At 49.2% G+C, this 16010-nt stretch overlaps 8 protein-coding genes across 8 annotated transcripts; 7 read left to right on the forward strand and 1 right to left on the reverse strand.

Annotated features, from left to right (window-relative positions):
* Positions 1 to 1055: 1055 nt before the first annotated feature.
* On the reverse strand, positions 1056 to 1697 carry HO173_009487 (uncharacterized protein; the record flags this gene model as incomplete). The annotated part of the gene is made up of 1 exon (XM_037311377.1): positions 1056 to 1697. The coding sequence occupies one exon, from the start codon at positions 1695 to 1697 to the stop codon at positions 1056 to 1058; it is 642 nt and encodes a 213-aa protein (XP_037161811.1).
* Positions 1698 to 2736: 1039 nt separating this feature from the next.
* Positions 2737 to 5268, forward strand: HO173_009488 (uncharacterized protein; the record flags this gene model as incomplete). The annotated part of the gene is made up of 2 exons (XM_037311378.1): positions 2737 to 3226; positions 5000 to 5268. The coding sequence occupies 2 exons, from the start codon at positions 2737 to 2739 to the stop codon at positions 5266 to 5268; spliced, it is 759 nt and encodes a 252-aa protein (XP_037161812.1).
* A 2520-nt stretch (positions 5269 to 7788) lies between these two features.
* On the forward strand, positions 7789 to 8115 carry HO173_009489 (uncharacterized protein; the record flags this gene model as incomplete). The annotated part of the gene is made up of 1 exon (XM_037311379.1): positions 7789 to 8115. The coding sequence occupies one exon, from the start codon at positions 7789 to 7791 to the stop codon at positions 8113 to 8115; it is 327 nt and encodes a 108-aa protein (XP_037161813.1).
* Positions 8116 to 8275: 160 nt separating this feature from the next.
* On the forward strand, positions 8276 to 9119 carry HO173_009490 (uncharacterized protein; the record flags this gene model as incomplete). Its single annotated transcript, XM_037311380.1, has 2 exons — positions 8276 to 8282; positions 8344 to 9119. 2 exons carry the CDS (start codon positions 8276 to 8278, stop codon positions 9117 to 9119), a joined length of 783 nt encoding a protein of 260 aa, XP_037161814.1.
* A 1704-nt stretch (positions 9120 to 10823) lies between these two features.
* Positions 10824 to 11315, forward strand: HO173_009491 (uncharacterized protein; the record flags this gene model as incomplete). The annotated part of the gene is made up of 1 exon (XM_037311381.1): positions 10824 to 11315. One exon carries the CDS (start codon positions 10824 to 10826, stop codon positions 11313 to 11315), a length of 492 nt encoding a protein of 163 aa, XP_037161815.1.
* Positions 11316 to 11832: 517 nt separating this feature from the next.
* On the forward strand, positions 11833 to 12459 carry HO173_009492 (uncharacterized protein; the record flags this gene model as incomplete). The annotated part of the gene is made up of 1 exon (XM_037311382.1): positions 11833 to 12459. One exon carries the CDS (start codon positions 11833 to 11835, stop codon positions 12457 to 12459), a length of 627 nt encoding a protein of 208 aa, XP_037161816.1.
* Positions 12460 to 13408: 949 nt separating this feature from the next.
* On the forward strand, positions 13409 to 13912 carry HO173_009493 (uncharacterized protein; the record flags this gene model as incomplete). The annotated part of the gene is made up of 1 exon (XM_037311383.1): positions 13409 to 13912. The coding sequence occupies one exon, from the start codon at positions 13409 to 13411 to the stop codon at positions 13910 to 13912; it is 504 nt and encodes a 167-aa protein (XP_037161817.1).
* Positions 13913 to 14664: 752 nt separating this feature from the next.
* HO173_009494 (uncharacterized protein) lies at positions 14665 to 15282 on the forward strand (the record flags this gene model as incomplete). The annotated part of the gene is made up of 1 exon (XM_037311384.1): positions 14665 to 15282. The coding sequence occupies one exon, from the start codon at positions 14665 to 14667 to the stop codon at positions 15280 to 15282; it is 618 nt and encodes a 205-aa protein (XP_037161818.1).
* Positions 15283 to 16010: the final 728 nt, after the last annotated feature.

Genomic DNA, 16010 nt, shown 5'->3' on the forward strand with positions numbered 1-16010 from the left:
TTGTTAAGAGCGATGTTTGCATTAGGCTGTTTTCAAGTCCTCCCATTACCCTTTTGGTATCTTTGACACTGTTTGCCGCTCCTCCCTTTAGCCAGATTTTACAGCTGATACACCAAACAAGAATAAATATTGGAGATAGCCCTCTGAGCGCTACGAGCTTTGCCTGTATCAGCTTTATCAAATATACGATGTTGTTCGGAGCCTGGAGACACGGATACTATAATGGTTGCCACGGAACGATTACCATTGCGCCGCCCGCTGGGAGCAAAATTTTCTTCATCACTCCTTCGTCCTGAACTTTTTAGCAAACGCTGCTAAGCACCTTGGAACACTCATTCATTGGTACTTGACGCTTTCAGCAATTGCGATTTTTCATCGGCCCGTGTTATTGCACGTCCCGCACCCTCCCCTAGCCCGATCTTCGACGCTTGTAGGTCACAATGCCGTCTCATCGTCCATTTCGACGATCTGCCTGTGTTTATACCCCTGATGCACATTGCGAAAGGTTCTCTTGATCATATTGGTCAGATTCGGGGGCTCTACCATGATCAAAACCGTTGGCTTTCGGTCATGCATGTACTTACTTTCCTTATCTATTGTCTTAGTTGTCGCTACATTCTGTTCCAATACTTCGTACCGTTCTTTCGACGAATCCCGCTATGCAAGACCGCTAATGGAGAATCCCAAACTACCTCGGCGATCTCTAGCCGGTGATGGCTTTCCAATGGGCGAAATCACCCAAACATGTTGTTGTGCAGGCAGGATGCGTGGCTTTGACAATCAGACCTGCTATGACTGAGGTCTACACCTTTCTTTGGCAGAGTACTGATGACGATGCACAAACCAGAGTCGGTAGGTGTTGAGTATGCTGGGAGATGCCTTTGCTGACCTGGTAACGGATTTAATACTATTTATGCATGCTCAAAAGCTCATAGGGGTCCACATCCAGACTAATGGTGGGTCTGCAAAGCACACGCGGGAAAAGACAACTGCGGTATCGAACGAGGTATGAGGCTCACTAGCCAACTTACCTATCTGAATACCGGGTCTAGACATTAACCATTGGAAGAAGGGGTCATTCCCTTCTCGCCTGCCCTCCGTTTTCGTAATGCCCGGTTCTCATAATCAACACCTAAGACGCCAAACGCAAAGATCATCCTCACTCCCGCGTGCGCATCAACCATCTCTCCCTGGACAAACCCGAATAGCCCCTTTATAATCATCTGCATCAGCTTCATGACAACCGCCTTCACAGCTAGGATGCTCAAATGCTCCGCCATATCGTGGAAATCGAGGGTGAAATCGCCGAGGCGCAACACTAGGTCTTGCTGGTCGAGAAGGTCGAGATCGAGGAGACAATATGCGAAGACTTCGCAGGTGCGCTCCATGGCTCTGAATACTTTGTGTTCTGTTTCTGGTGACGCAACGATGGAGCGAAGGTCTAGGAGGTGAAAGATATACAGCGGTGGGGTCGGGCTCGTTGTGTTGGTAGTGGAGAGGGCTTTGGCGATAGGCTGGGTTGAGAATGGCTGCGTTGACGGCTGTATGGGATGCTCTTCGTGGCGAACAAGTTTGGTGAATGCGACGGTATGGACATCGTGGGGGAGTGTGATCGCAGTGCAGAGGGCACTCAAATGGAGTAGGAAGAAGAGTAAAGCCAGTTGTGATGCTGGACACGATATCCGAAGAAGTTGCATGTCATGGCGTCAATCATCCAAAAGAACAGCAGAAATCAACCAGCACGGCGGCCTTCAAGAGCTACCTACCTAGCAACAATGATGAAAAACGTGGCTTGCGTGAGAGCGTGGGAAGTGAAGGCGGATAGCGGGTCAAGCGAATGCGGCTATATCTTGAAACAGGCAGTTTTGTTTGCGCGTGGGATAGAGAATGGGGCTGAGTATGGTGTAGTGAGAGTTCTGCGGCCCGCCCAGCCGACAAAACTGCACAGACCCGTGGGATGATTTAGACGCATCAATTGCGGCTGCAACGGGTACTATGATGAAACTTGGGTTTAGCAATGAATATTGCTTGATGTAATGAGGCATGTCACACGGTCGAAAGATCGAGCTTGTTATAGTGGGTAGCTGAGGGTTGTCGTGAAGGAGGTTCAGGATGAGGAACAGAGGCTGTGGGGAGTGATATGTGAATTCTGATGTGGAACAAGACACCGAACAGGTAAGACCGCAGAGATCAAAACTATTCTCAATGAATGATCCACGCATACAGTCAGTGATGATGAAGAAAGTATCTTCTGGCAATGCACCCTTGGGCGAGATCTGCTCGCATTCCTCTGACTTTGCGTAATCCTCTGTGATTTGGCCAAAGTGTGAGAATCTTCCCAGAGGCCGGCGCAGGGAAGAGAAGCACTGCTACTGAGTAGCGTGTTACCTTTCTCTTTGATAGTACAAACTACGTTGCAAAAGCGCAACCTGGCCCCTGGTGGACTGCTTGGTCCTCCTTAAAACCCCAGCATTATACTTAGATCAGGGTGAAAGCCACAGTCATACATCTCATCCTCAACCTCTAAATCTTCTTATCTAGCTTTTGCTAAGGGCAGCTACCAGTATCTGCGGCATTGGGAGCTGTCAGTGGTGTCCGTGTCTAGTTCCTTCTATGCTGCGTCCTTCCTACATCCTTCCATGTAATTCCATCATTGTCCCTTTTTGTTAGCCATAGATAGCAGTGCTTTGTTCTCCATCAGCTACATAATAGCTGATGGCCCACCACTGAATCTACATGTATTCTACATCATCACCGTTGTGCCTCGCTGGAAGTGGCACCTCCGGCGATGGCCCACTCCTGCATTCCTCTTGCTTGAGCGTAATCCGGTCGTGGACTTTGGCATGGGACCTCTATCCAGGAGTCCAAGAAACCTACTGGAACGGGTCTCTGGTTGAGAACAAAAAGATCGAGTCGATGGCCAAACACCTTTCAAACCTTCGTACTGATTTGAATCTGTCAACCACTGCTCTTAGCCCCAGAAGTATGCAGCAAATCTTCGATGACGAGAAGGAACTCAAGAATCTAGCGATCAAATGCTCGGAGACTTCAGATGGATTGATCGAGGAGCTTCACTTGCTTCAGATACAAGGCCCACCCCGGGAACGGCAGGCTCTGGCCAGAAGTCTCAAAGGGTTGTGGAAGACAGGCACCATTGAGGACACCCAAAAGAAACTGGATCAGTATCAAAATAATCTAGATACACGAAAATCGCGTCAGCTTCAAGGTATGTTCGGTTTGCCAAACGACCATTTTGTATTTGCAATCTTGTTCGAAGACTTTTCTATGAACCCAAGGAGCCCGATGCAATGTAGGATTGCTAAGATCCCTTATTTGTCAAATCATGGAGACTTTCCGCCGTTTGATACCATTGCTCGATGATTCTGGCAAGTCCGAGTCTCCATCAGGGCCATCTACTCCAGCAGATAGCAGCCTTAAGACGGTTTTAGATTGGACAAAATGGCGACTTTAGATGACCTAGCGCATTATTCGTGAAATGACTTCCTCTCGCGCATGCTTCTTTATTAACGGGCGGGACGAATTCATTGGAGATTATCGTCCGCTGATTGGGATGATTGAAGACAGGATACAGAGTCTCAACGTCAAAGTTTGCTTGTCTAGTCGCTCCTACAGAGCTTTTAAGGACGCCCTCGGCCATGTCTCAAAAGCTGAAGTTGCAAAACTTTCACAGAGCAAAATCTCTGAGCATATGCCACGGACCGATTGTCTAGTCTCCCTCAAACAAAATTGCTAGCAAGAGGACATCTGACCTGGATCCTGGAGACAGTTCATGAGATCTCAAAAAATGCGGAGGGTGTCTTTTCGTAGGTTTGATTAGCTGTACATCAGAGCAGAACTTGGCATCCTCGTTGTCTTCACAATTTCTCAACGTTGTGTCACACGGACATGGCTCGAGTTTCTCGATGATATGTCCACTACATCAGACGAGTGTTTTTCACGCTGAGACTGCGGAAATATGAGGGAAGAACTTAGTTTTATTAAATAAAAAGTTTTTTTTTTTTTTAAAAAAAAAAAAAATTTAAACGGGGGGGGGGGGGGGTGTTTAAAAAACAAAAAAAATTTTAAGACAAGACGGCTGTTGCTCAGATTGCCCTGATGGATCAGCTCGATAACATTGTGCAAAATGGCTGAAGCGCTAGGAAATTGAAGCTTCATCTCTCAATCGGTGCAGAGGTTGGGTCTATCAACATCTTATGTATAGATCGCAGTGGAGACACTGTCTTCTCCGCGGAAGAGGTTGTCGACTCAGACGGAAATCGAGCCTCGGAAAACGCCCTCTTCCGGTCCGATACCCACCAGTCCCGTCGACTTTTCTTAGTCTTGCCGCCCGATACGGTATTCTGTTACACGTGCAGCAAAATTTTGAGACAGGACAGGATCTTTCCCATAGAAACAAAGCGAGCTACCTACACTGCTGTGTCATTAGTGAGTTATGGCTTCTAACAATAGACCAAGATATGACGCGGAGAGAATTGAAAAATTTCGAGCTTGTAGCTATGCTTCTAAAAGGTGGTGGGGATCCAAATACGGTAGCGCTTGATGGCACGAGATGGTGCAAGTTCTAAGATGGATCCACAATTATAATGAAAGTTTTCGCGAGCGACGGAGTGAACATTCGCCGCAAGAGAAGCCTCGATCAAGGTTGTTAGGGCCTTCCGGAGGCGTAACATTCAAGAAATACTCGAAGATCCTAGACGTCCCTTCCTTTGCCAAACTGCCTTCGAATAGTCAACCCAGGAAGAGTCGTCTCAGATAGAGGCTTGGGCAGTTGTTTCTCTCGCGTCGAGATTAGATATCAACCCCAAGGTCTATTCCGTCGAGCTGAAGCTTCAATATTCTGCTTTATCGATCATAAAGCAATTCTTAGAACATGCACTTGCACTCAAAGAGCGTCGGAACATTCTCATAGCGTAGGGCACTTACTGGTATTCTAAGGGTTTGCATCTCAGGGTTGAGATTGATAACTCCGGTGACCAAGAGTGGTACGCTTCGTCCCAGCAGCAATCGAATAATATCCTCAGAGCGTTAGGACTGGGAGAGGCTGCATTGTATGAAGCAGAATTGAAAGACACCACATCAGGTGTATCTGAACTCGGTCGTGCAATTCGGGAGGTCTATCAAGAGCTCAAAAGCCAATCCATGGACTCTAATACCTTTCCTGATGAGGATGACGTCCTTGGTGAAGATGACTTGCCTCATGACGATGACAGCATATACTACCCAATGCCATCTACGCCTAAAGACTAGTTGGATTTGGTCACGAAGGAGCCAGCTTAGGCGTGCCTTCATTATTGCTCACCATCCAACCAGCACTCTTGGCAAGTACGGCGGCATGGTGTGGTTCCAAAGATAAAGTGTCCATTAAGCAGTCAGTCTAACCAATATTGAAGTGGAAGTTCATAGGAGGCTTTCCGTAAACTGCAGTGAAAACCGTTGCTACACTGATCATTGAGAGCCTGAGATGAGGTCGTTTCTGATCCTCGTATTGTCTTCGCTATTGAGCACGTAGAGCACATAGAGCACTAGAACACATATAAAACAATGATTAAGGACATCTAAATCCTATGAGCTAGATAGCACTGCGACTCACGCACATAAAGGCGTCATCATCAATTGTTAAGGAGACCTAGCAGTAGGAAAGCTCACTGCATCAAACGACAGATATCTGGAGAAATAAAACATTTAGTCACAGATAATGGGTAGAGTCAAAACCTTGCGATCACGCTGCACGTTCCTTCTTCAATGGCGGTGAAAAGGGTAACCAAAGCCCGCAAAATATTACAGAGCTATACAAAAACCTTGTTAATACTACCTGACAGACGTTGGCAGACTTTTCAGACAGATCCACGTCTTCTCGGCCAAGGTTTCCTCCAGTAGGCTGAGAGCATAATCTCTACACACCTAGCTGACTCGCTTGCCAAAGCGGCCGCATTGATGCGAGGTTCGAGTAAGTAGGGCACCATTCCTATCAGCTCGTCTTGACAAGCTCCTCGGCCAAGCGTTGGGGTAAGCCACTGTAAACCCGACGTTACGAAACTACTGACAGGTAAATTCCAGATCCAGCATCCGCGCTCGATTACCTGAACCTCTTCATCTTAGACCCTACGCGATACATACCTCATCTAGAGCACGCCTCACCCAATCAATCGAGACTTTGGATAACACACAAATGTTAGCAAACTCAAAAGCATAGCAATTCTCTCCTCAACATTTATGCCCGGGGTGCCTGCGCTTCATTTGTCAGACACCCATATTTGGCCCTATGAGGCCCCAGCAGAGCCCCAAGTCTAACAGTCATTTCCTCCCTTCACGGGGCTCCTCCTCGAGCGCCAGAGAAACTGAAATCACCGTTACAGGGTTATAGTTACCCCGAACCAAAGTTCTTTTAAAGGGCACCACGCCCGATGCTTCAGGGGTCACTCCCCGCGAAGTCTCCAATGATCGGTATCGCCATGCCGAGTACACCGCTGATGAGACGCTATGATTGGAACTGCCCCGAGGCATCTCGCACCCGACCCACTGGGACTCTGTGCCCTGGACAGGTTGTGACGGCGCCCCCTCCTTCGGCCGCTCGCACGATAGAGCGTTTTCGTCTTACATGATGGGGTTTCCAACCGAAAGACTCTCGGCTGTAGGGTACTGCCGGAAGTTAAGTGTGCTTCCCGGTGCGTTTCGGCGCAACTTGCACCCAAGCAATACGGTAGATTACCTCAGAGGTCCTACCCGGACACGTGCATTGTACCCGAGAAACTCGTAGTTCTAGGGCGTTCTATCGAAAAATTTGACCGTGTGAGCCAAATGTATAGGGTGCTTCGTCCGAAAGACTTCTTTGTATAGGGCGGTCTAGCCGAAACCCCTCAGGAAGAAGCTATTTCTGGGGTCGAATGTCTGATTCGAACCCCGGACCCGCGATTTCATTCTGCGCTATGCGCCCCAAGCTCTTGGTTCCTTTTGGTTAATTTGGGCCGGGGGTCTCACTAATCATGGCCCCACTAAGGAACCTTATTCGCTACCCTCATAAGCGAATAGCGGGGTCACGATTAGCTGCCATCGGTCCGGAGTGGAAGCGCAGACGCGGACACATTGTCAGCAATCCGAAAGCACGAACATCCTGTACAACATATATCCATACGCAGGCTACTGTCGTAATTGATGCTAGTTAGAACAGGACAGCTGATGTAGCTGCTATTGTGTCGCCATCGATAGATATATCTATTTCAAATAATAATTTCGAAGCATCGATCGCAACCATCGGTTCCGACGATAAAATGTCAGCTCGTACGGGCAGCAGTTATACGCCTCATACAGGTCCCGAGCAGAAGAGCAACACGGGCATCGAGCCAATTACTACTCACTCCCCCAGCTGATGGCTTGATCAAGGACCGCTAGGGCGTCGTTATTGCGGAGTTGCACATGCATGCCATGTCATGTCACCCCAGGCATATGCATCCCGCTCTGCATCCTGGCTCGTTTTCATAGATAACTACTTGATCAAACCTCCGAGCAAGACCGCGTGAGCTTTCTGATCGATTAGGCCTCGGCTGTTCCCGAATATGCATGTTTATGCACCAATATGCAACCAACGGCAGCGCACCGAACATCTCAGAGAGCAATGTAGATAAGGTACCGTATCTAAACCATCCTTGCCCACCTACTTTGACATGAGCGATTGCTCGCCCTAGACTGTTAACCCTTCTTCCTTTTCAATATTCTCTTAGCTATGCTATATTGTTAGCCCTACAGTCCATTATCGTGCTACTACTGATCATGGCTTTACCAGCGAGACCTCATCTGTCAATACGTGTCCTAAGCTTCGTCATTGCCTGCGCTCTCTTAGCTTTGATATCGTTCAATGCTGGTAGCGAAGGACGCTTGCGTAAGACCTATAGTTCTGTTTCTAAGCAAGCAAAGCAGTCTGCTGCCTCTGCTGCATCAACCTTGGCTGGCCACGCACAACCACATGTCGATGCGAAACCACACAAACTCGGGACTTTCCCTACAAACATTTCCGACGAACAACCAAGTGTCGATGCCCAACCCCAAAAATTCACGACGCCCCCCTACAAATACATCCGAAGAACAACCAGATGTTAATGCCCGACCACACAACGACATGACTCCCTCAACAAACATTTCCGCCCCAGATGTCAATGCCCTACCGCACAACATCACGTCTCCCTCAATAAGCATTTCCTCACCAGCGCCGTTCCCTCCGCTTCCGCCTCCGGATGATGAAGAGTACATGGCAATCTGTATGGCAGGTGAGCACCTATAAGCTTATTGCAGAAGCCACTCCAGCAGAGTTCTAAGCGCACATCACAGTGAAGGACCAATCCCTGGATCTCCCCGAATTCTTCTCCCACCACTACTTTCACCTCGGTATCCGCCGCTTCTACGTCTTCGATGACGGTACCGAGCCCCCTCTCTCTACTGCATCCTATCCTATCCCATCCTCCTCTATCACATGGGTCTACTTCCAACCTCATATTCACTCAGACCGACTAGGCGAGCGAAAAGGCATTCAGGAAAAATACTACACCGGATGTGTAAAAATGTTTGGTGATAGACACAAATGGATGGGTTTCCTTGATGCCGACGAATTCCTAGAAATGACCGGCGGCGAAACCCTTTCGGAATTTCTGCATGACTGGGCCCGCAATGATACCGTCGGTGCTATTGGGGTTAACTGGCTTGTCCATAGCTCCGCCGGCTTACTCACCCGCCCTGCAGACGGACCCCGTAAAGCGTTTAATCGTTGTATCGTGGACAATATTCACAACGACAACCTGAAGGTCAAAACCTTCGTGCGTCCAGCCCTATTTGGCTACATGTGGAACTGTCACTGTATGGCCAAATTGAAAAACGAAGCTATACAAGTAGGCGAGAACGGCGATCTAATCACTAGAAACTGCGATCGAAGCCCGATTACGAGAGATAGGTGGGCGTTGCATCACTTCGGGACCAAGTCTCGAGAGGAATTCTTGCAGAAGCAGGAGAGAGGGAAGATAAGGGGTGGGAAGTCGACGGCACATTGGTGGAAGAAAATTGAGAATGCGGAACAGAGGAACTGTTCGGAGTTGACCAAGTATGTCCCATAGTGGGTGGATTTTGGAAGTCACGAATACTAGACGAATAGATTTTGATGCCCTCTTGGTTCCACTTGAACAAGAGCTCTCTCAATCGGCTGGTGCCTTTCGCGTACCTAGTAGAATCCCTTTGCCCTAGGGCTGAACTCCTAAATCTTACACCCTGTCAGTCGATGCGATGATGTTCGGGACCATAACGCCCGATGGTAATTTTGGTGGCAGGCATCGTTCGAGAAGATCGAGGGGGCTTAGAAAAGGACAGACTTGAGGATATTGAGGATCGAGGGAGCTTGATGGGTCCTTTCTAACCCAGTGGTGAAAGCCGCCATGTGGGACGATCATCTCAGCCTGCCACTTACTACAAATTGACGCTGTCTCTGTTCAGATCTAGGTAGCACAGTTACCAACTATCTGGGAATGATGACTCAAAGGGCTGTTGGTAGGCCGGAATGCAGTACGATGAAGGGGAGATATAACATCTGTAAAGTAGTCGATACACGTCCGAATTGGCAGGTTATATTTTACAATAAGATAATTTCTTTCACATACGGCCACAGACTGTTGAGAACTCGGCTTCCCGTCCGCTCAGCCAAAGATAAGCCTCAGATCGGCTAATTAGTAGTTGGGTCGGTGACGACCAGCGAATACTAGCTGCTGTATGTTTTTGCTTTTTTTCTTATCTTTCTTTTTCCTTTTTGTTAAAGGACAAATTTTTTGGCTGTGGCATGCACTCTTCTCGGGTGATTGTAGGCAGTGGGAGAGGGAGTAGAGGAGATAACCCGTGCTCAACAATCCTCTTGCGGTTCACTTACATAGTAATCTAGGTCCGATATCAAGGACAAAAACCCGTGTGTCTCTCATTATGCGGAGTCTTGAGGCTGCAAGAATGCAGAGCAATGCAAAACCGCAACGGCAGTCAGCCTGCGGGTTGCGTCTATCTCCGGTCTCAAACCTTGTGTCTGTCAGCTAGAAACGATGTCTACTACGGGTCTCTAAACAAGGGTTATCAGATGGTGACGACCCTATGATTCAAGAGTTGAGTCCAACATCGGTCTTGGGCCCGGGAACATAACTTGAAGCACTACACCTGATGATGTTTTAGTTGACAGAGGGTGACTCTTGGCGCCAAGGCTTAGTGGTCACGTGACATGCCCTAGCGCGCCCATGTCAAGTCGCTCTCTCCTTTCTTAGAACTCCGTAGCCAATACAACTAAGTGTTTTACCACATATTTCCACAAAGGCTGCTGTAGAGGCACGCTCGCCTAATTTCATTTCCAACCTTCCCCAGCCGCCAAGCGGAGAGCAACCCAGGTAGACTTTTGCCCCTGAAACGAAGACCTCACCGAGATAGGAATGCTATTCTCAAGTTGAAACTTGGAGCCTTACAACTGGAAACTGCCGTGTACCCCGTGGCCGGAAACCGATGAGGAGAAGGTCACTTGTTCCGGGACCAGCATAGATGGTGCGCTAGAATGCATGAGGCTTTTCTTTAACGACGCACCTATCATTTCTCAGACGCAAATGGCGCGTGGAAGACGGGTATCAAACACAAAGTCCAGTCCTCTCTTCAGGAGAAGGCAAGCGCGGTGGAAGTGAAGTTTTCGGCCTTGACTTTTCTCTTCTTTGCATCTGCATCTGAGGCTCGAGAGCTCAAACTCCGTTGTATCAACTGGCAAGAAAAACCAACATCGCTAATTGTCCCATCAATTCACAAAAATGCTTCCTTGCCCAAGCTTTCTATTTTTCAACATCTTCCTTTGCCGCGTCGCGTCATCATTGCTTCCAGCGACCTCCAATTTGAGCTCCAACACCACCCACCTTCCCACCGCCCAAGCGACCTGCACCGGCTTCAAACTCTTCCAGCTCCGACCCTTCTACCGCGACTGCAACAGCGCCATCGAATTCCTATCGTCCAGCCGTCTCCCCGGCTACTTTCACTCTGGCGGCAGCATGGACACGTGGCAGCTTCCGGTCACCGAAACGGTCGGCACGTGCGACCTGTCGTTGCAACTCGCTCCGTTTTCGCTGCCGGAACGCGGCTCCTGGCAAATCGTCAAGGCGGCGGCGAGGAAACTGAATGAGGATTGCAGAGTCAAGGCTACTTTGGGGGATGTTACGGGTGGTGCGATCACGGCTGGGCAGCATGATCGGGTTCAGATTTCGATGGTGAGAAGGACGAGGGGTGGGGAGGAGGTGGCGGGTGGGTGATTGGGGTGGATGATGCGTAGTATGTTTCAAGGACATATACAAGGCTCGTGAATTGGATGAAGGCGGGAGCCTTCCCTTCATCGCCGGTCGACTATTCTTTTCTTAGCGGCGGATATTGTTGCCATCTGAGATATCAAAGGCATTTGCCGCGCCCGCGGCGGCATGGCAGCCCGATTATCACACCACTCTGATTTAGAGCTGGGAGCTTGCAGTTGGAGTGACGAATAGGACAAGAAAAGGATGTGTGGGTAGTTCATGGGAAGAGTATCTCGCGACAAAATTGGAAAGAACTGACGCCATGGTCCGGGCCAAAAAACCTCCCCAAGGAAAAGGACTGAATAGAATAACCGTGGATCCCAGACTATCTGGAAGACGTTCCCTGTTCCTTCCACAAATTGAGATCAAAGCTTTAGAGTTTCTTCTTTTCTTCCTCCTCGTTCCTATCCTTCATAGTAGGAACCACTAACATTTCGAACACGATCGAGGGTAACGAATCAATCACAAATTTCTGCATGGCATGACCAACATACCCCACAACGACCTGCCACCCACTGCCTACACGATCCCCACAGCTTCTGGCCATCGTCCTCGCCGTAGGCGTGAAGAAAGAAGAAGGCTCCTTGGAGTGAGCCACCTCGGTAACTCGTCCGACCGGGATGGCGAGGACTTCGATGTTTTTGCCTTCGGCTTTGACTTCCACAGCGAGCGAGCTGCTCATCGCCTCATTGAAGGCTTTGGACCCGCCGTATACCGTCGCATAAGGGACGCCGGAGTCGGCGAGCCGATGTTCATGATGAGGGTTGGGCCGTCCGATCTAGCGAGCTTGGGTAGAAGGGCCCTTGTCAATTGCGCGGGGAACCTGGTTGACATTGATCAAGGAATCGAGCTCTTCCGCCGTGTTCTTCTCCAGAGGCTGGACTTTGGCGCCGCCGCCGACGTTGTTGACGAGGATGGTGAGATTGAGACCGTCGAGGTTGGCTACGAAGTCATCAATTTGCTGACTCGTAGCGGAGGCGTCATCGAGTACGGCGGCTTTGAATTGAATGTTTTTGTGTTCGCCCTCGAGCTGGGTTTTGGTCTTCTCGAGCTTTTCGGGGTTTCTGCCGTGCAGAATGACGTTGAAACCATTGGTGGCAAGTTCTGAGGCGATGCCAAGACCGATGCCATCACTGGCTCCTGTTAACCAGAACCCTACGGCAGTCCCCGTAGAGGTATCGCTTTATGGATGATGGGCGAGTATAGAGGTAGATGAAACGGAGGAGTCTGAGAATTGTATAGGAAGCAGTTTGCGATGCCCAATCCAAAGAATATCTGTGAGGCATGCATTATTCGAGAGGAAGAAGATATGAGGGAGAATGATACATGTTGGATTATTGACGTTTCCTACCCCTCGTACCTTTGAATATTTGTTGGATGTTTGTTGGGGCGGGTTGTGGTTGGACCGTTGGAATTTCAGAAACATAAAATACCAATACGGTAAATTTCAAGTTAAGAGATTTAGTTCGTTCGGTTGGTACAATCAATCGGAAAAACATTCCATGCCCGCCCACAAAGTGTCAAAATTCAGGTATGTGATGTGTAGATTGCATCAACTATTCTATACCAGGATTCCCCGGCTCCAGTATCTGTATCCCATGCAGATTAGGTATATGTTCCCAACAGGTGGCTGGGAGGAGGCTGGGAACCTTGTTTCGACAAAATGCATACCGTGCTCCTTCACTCTTACCCAATCATTCGAGACTGATTGTTAAGTGGCCCGACTACTGTAGAAGTAGCTTGGGCCCTCAGTCATCCCAGCCCACCTCGTATTGCCACTTACCCGACTTATTACTCTAGGTATATAGGTACAATTGTCTCCCAGAGAGCTGGGAGGTAAGGGCTTCATCCAACCTGAGCATTCGTATCTCAACCAAACCCTGAATGTGCAAGCCTCGCCCTGGCAGCGTTTCTGCTACAACCATCGCAGCGAGGCCGGCTCAGTCCAGAATATTTTCTTCGTTACACTCTCCTCCAGTATCACTGACCAGGACTCCACCATATTGTCTCTGCACCCACTGCCAACTGGACGTCTGCAACCTTTCCACTACAACAAGATGGTCTACAAAATGGTTATGTACGTTGACGGCGGTTGTAGAGGCAATGGCTACCCGGGCGCCTATGGTGCCTGCGCATGCTTTGTCGTGAGAAGATGGGGCCAGAACGAAACCTTCGCGCGACGTCTACCAGAGTCGATGCGTCCAGTACCTACAAACCAACGAGCGGAGCTTTATGCCATCATTATCGCCCTCAAGCATGCTATCAAAGAACGAGGATTCCTGGACGGCAACCCTTACATGGAGGTCACCATACACACAGACTCCAAGTATGCGCACGGCTGCATGACCGATTGGTATCGCAAGTGGCAGGGAAATGGTTTCATCAATTCTCTTGGGAATGAGGTTGTGAATCGTGACTTGATTGAGAGGGCGCTGGAGCTCCAAAGTGAAATTTGGGATTATGGCAATGTCACTTGGGAGTGGGTACCAAGGTCTGATAACACAGTGGCTGATGAAGCGGCCAACGATGAGATGGATGAAATGGAGGAAGAATGGGAATGATTTTGTGACCGGCCAATGCTGAATCTGGTGCTGCATCGGGTCTGCACCGAAAGTCCTGCACCCGCCTAGTGCAGCCCTAACCCTACTTTCGGAAGCGGCCCTGTGGGAAGCCTAAAATATCTTCTCCAGGCTGATGGGACTTAGGTACTTCTTTGCCTTGATAGGGCAGTGCCCCGAAACCTGGCTGGGCTAGGTGCGATTCCGAGAACTCCGACGCATTGTCCAGGTACCCTTTAAGTGGGGCGTTATCCGAAGTCTGAGCCGAGTCTTGGCGGTATTTCTCTTGTAGGCGACGAAGAAATCTTCGATCGAAACACTCCAAGTCTACACCTTTCACAGTTTCGGATCAGCCAAGGGTTGTACTGGTACTGTATAAAGAAAGGGAACGCATGCTGAATCCGGCAGCGGAAATTCAGCTGCCACTAGCTACATGTAACCGAGCTTCAACGAGTAGATTACCATATGCACAGACCCTATTTTCTGCACAGACCTCTATGCGTTTCCAGTTCACAAGGAGTCAACCCCTGTAAAACAACAGTGCTGACTGTTTGTTTCTTCTCTTTATCTGTAGCCCGCAGCGTCCCAGATAATTTTCTGTTCTTTCATCGCTTTCCGCTTTCAAGAAGCAAACTGGTAGAATACATCCGCAATGTATATGTAGCAGTACTCTACTAAGCATCCATCTTCTCTAGGTCACACTGCTGAGCGATCTCATCATTTCCCTGTCTTCCTCACTTAACGACTCCTCGACCATGGATTCCACTCAAAAAGCTTGTGCCAAATGCCACAAACTTCAAGCAGACATACCCCTCAAACGCTGCGCCAAATGCCAAAACCAGTGGTACTGCAGCCGTGACTGCCAGAAAGCCGATTGGAAAGCCCACAAGGCATTCTGTGCCTCTTCGCAGCAGAGCAATGCGCAGAGAGAACCCCACGCTACAACCAATTTCGACGCCATGCCCAAAGTGTTCGGCAACTTCTTCAAGGGTATTTGTCCAGACAACTACCTACATCAATTCCCCAAGAAAGATGCTTTCCGCCAGCTGATTGACTGCTATCGCATGCGTGTTGAGGACGACTACAACTTTGCGGGCGATACCCGTGGACTCTACAACGGGGACGACCCACTGGCCGACTTTCAGGAGTTCTTGGACATGGCAGAGACGAGAGGCGGAATTCTGCCCAGCTGGTGGTCGGATGGAAAGAGGAAGGAGTGTGAGGAGAGTGCAGTGGGGACATCGAACTGGAGCGATCTGAACGCCGCGGTGGAGAAACAGGATGTCATCGAACACTACGGAGATCCTACCATGCCGATGAAGTTGAGACTGTTGGCTGAGAAGATCTATGGCAAGAAGATCGAGGGAACGTGATCGCATGAAGCGCTATGGCATTTGGGTCAGTCACAGTGATAGGGTCTACAGGATTTTGCGTTGACCGAGCAGTCTTCATCGGTAATTCCTTATCTGCCTAGGCAACCCTCTCATGTCCTTTCGCTTGCATTGAGTACGATGACGGCGAAAACCAATCCGGCTATGTACCCACACAAAATCCTTGCTTGTAGTGGCGCTCCGTGAATAGTATTACAATTTCGAGAATGTATTCCACCTTGTCTCCTCCTTAAGAGGCAGCTGTGCCTGCGGCGTCGCTCTTCTTGCGTTAAAACACTTGGCCGTCAAGCTAGGTTTGTTGCAAGCACACTTCTAGAGCATTGAGAGACATTTGCGCAGCTTCTCCCAGGAATAGTTGGCCAATCAATGGATCTCAAGCGCTTGGTACCGTCGCCGACGAGATCTCGTGAGATTACGGAGAAGACCATCGCGTATACTAATGCGACATTGGCTACAATATGGGGAGCGTATTGGTCAAGGTGCAAGCAAGGCGATGGAAGTGATATTGCGAGACTAGCGGTGAATATAGATCGGTGGGGTGTGTGGAGAAACATGTTGACTATCATCCTCAATCTGTTCACTGATAACTCTCTGCAGCTCAGGATGAAGGACTGGATACCTCATCCACGGCCCACATAGTATCCAGTTTGACCCCAATGCCAGCGTTCGGATACTGTCACATGAAAATCAAGAAAAGAAAATAATGGGGA

This window comes from Letharia columbiana, assembly GCF_014066305.1.
Source record: "Letharia columbiana isolate WasteWater2 chromosome Unknown Sc0000040_s0, whole genome shotgun sequence".
Taxonomy (NCBI): Eukaryota; Fungi; Ascomycota; class Lecanoromycetes; order Lecanorales; family Parmeliaceae; genus Letharia; species Letharia columbiana.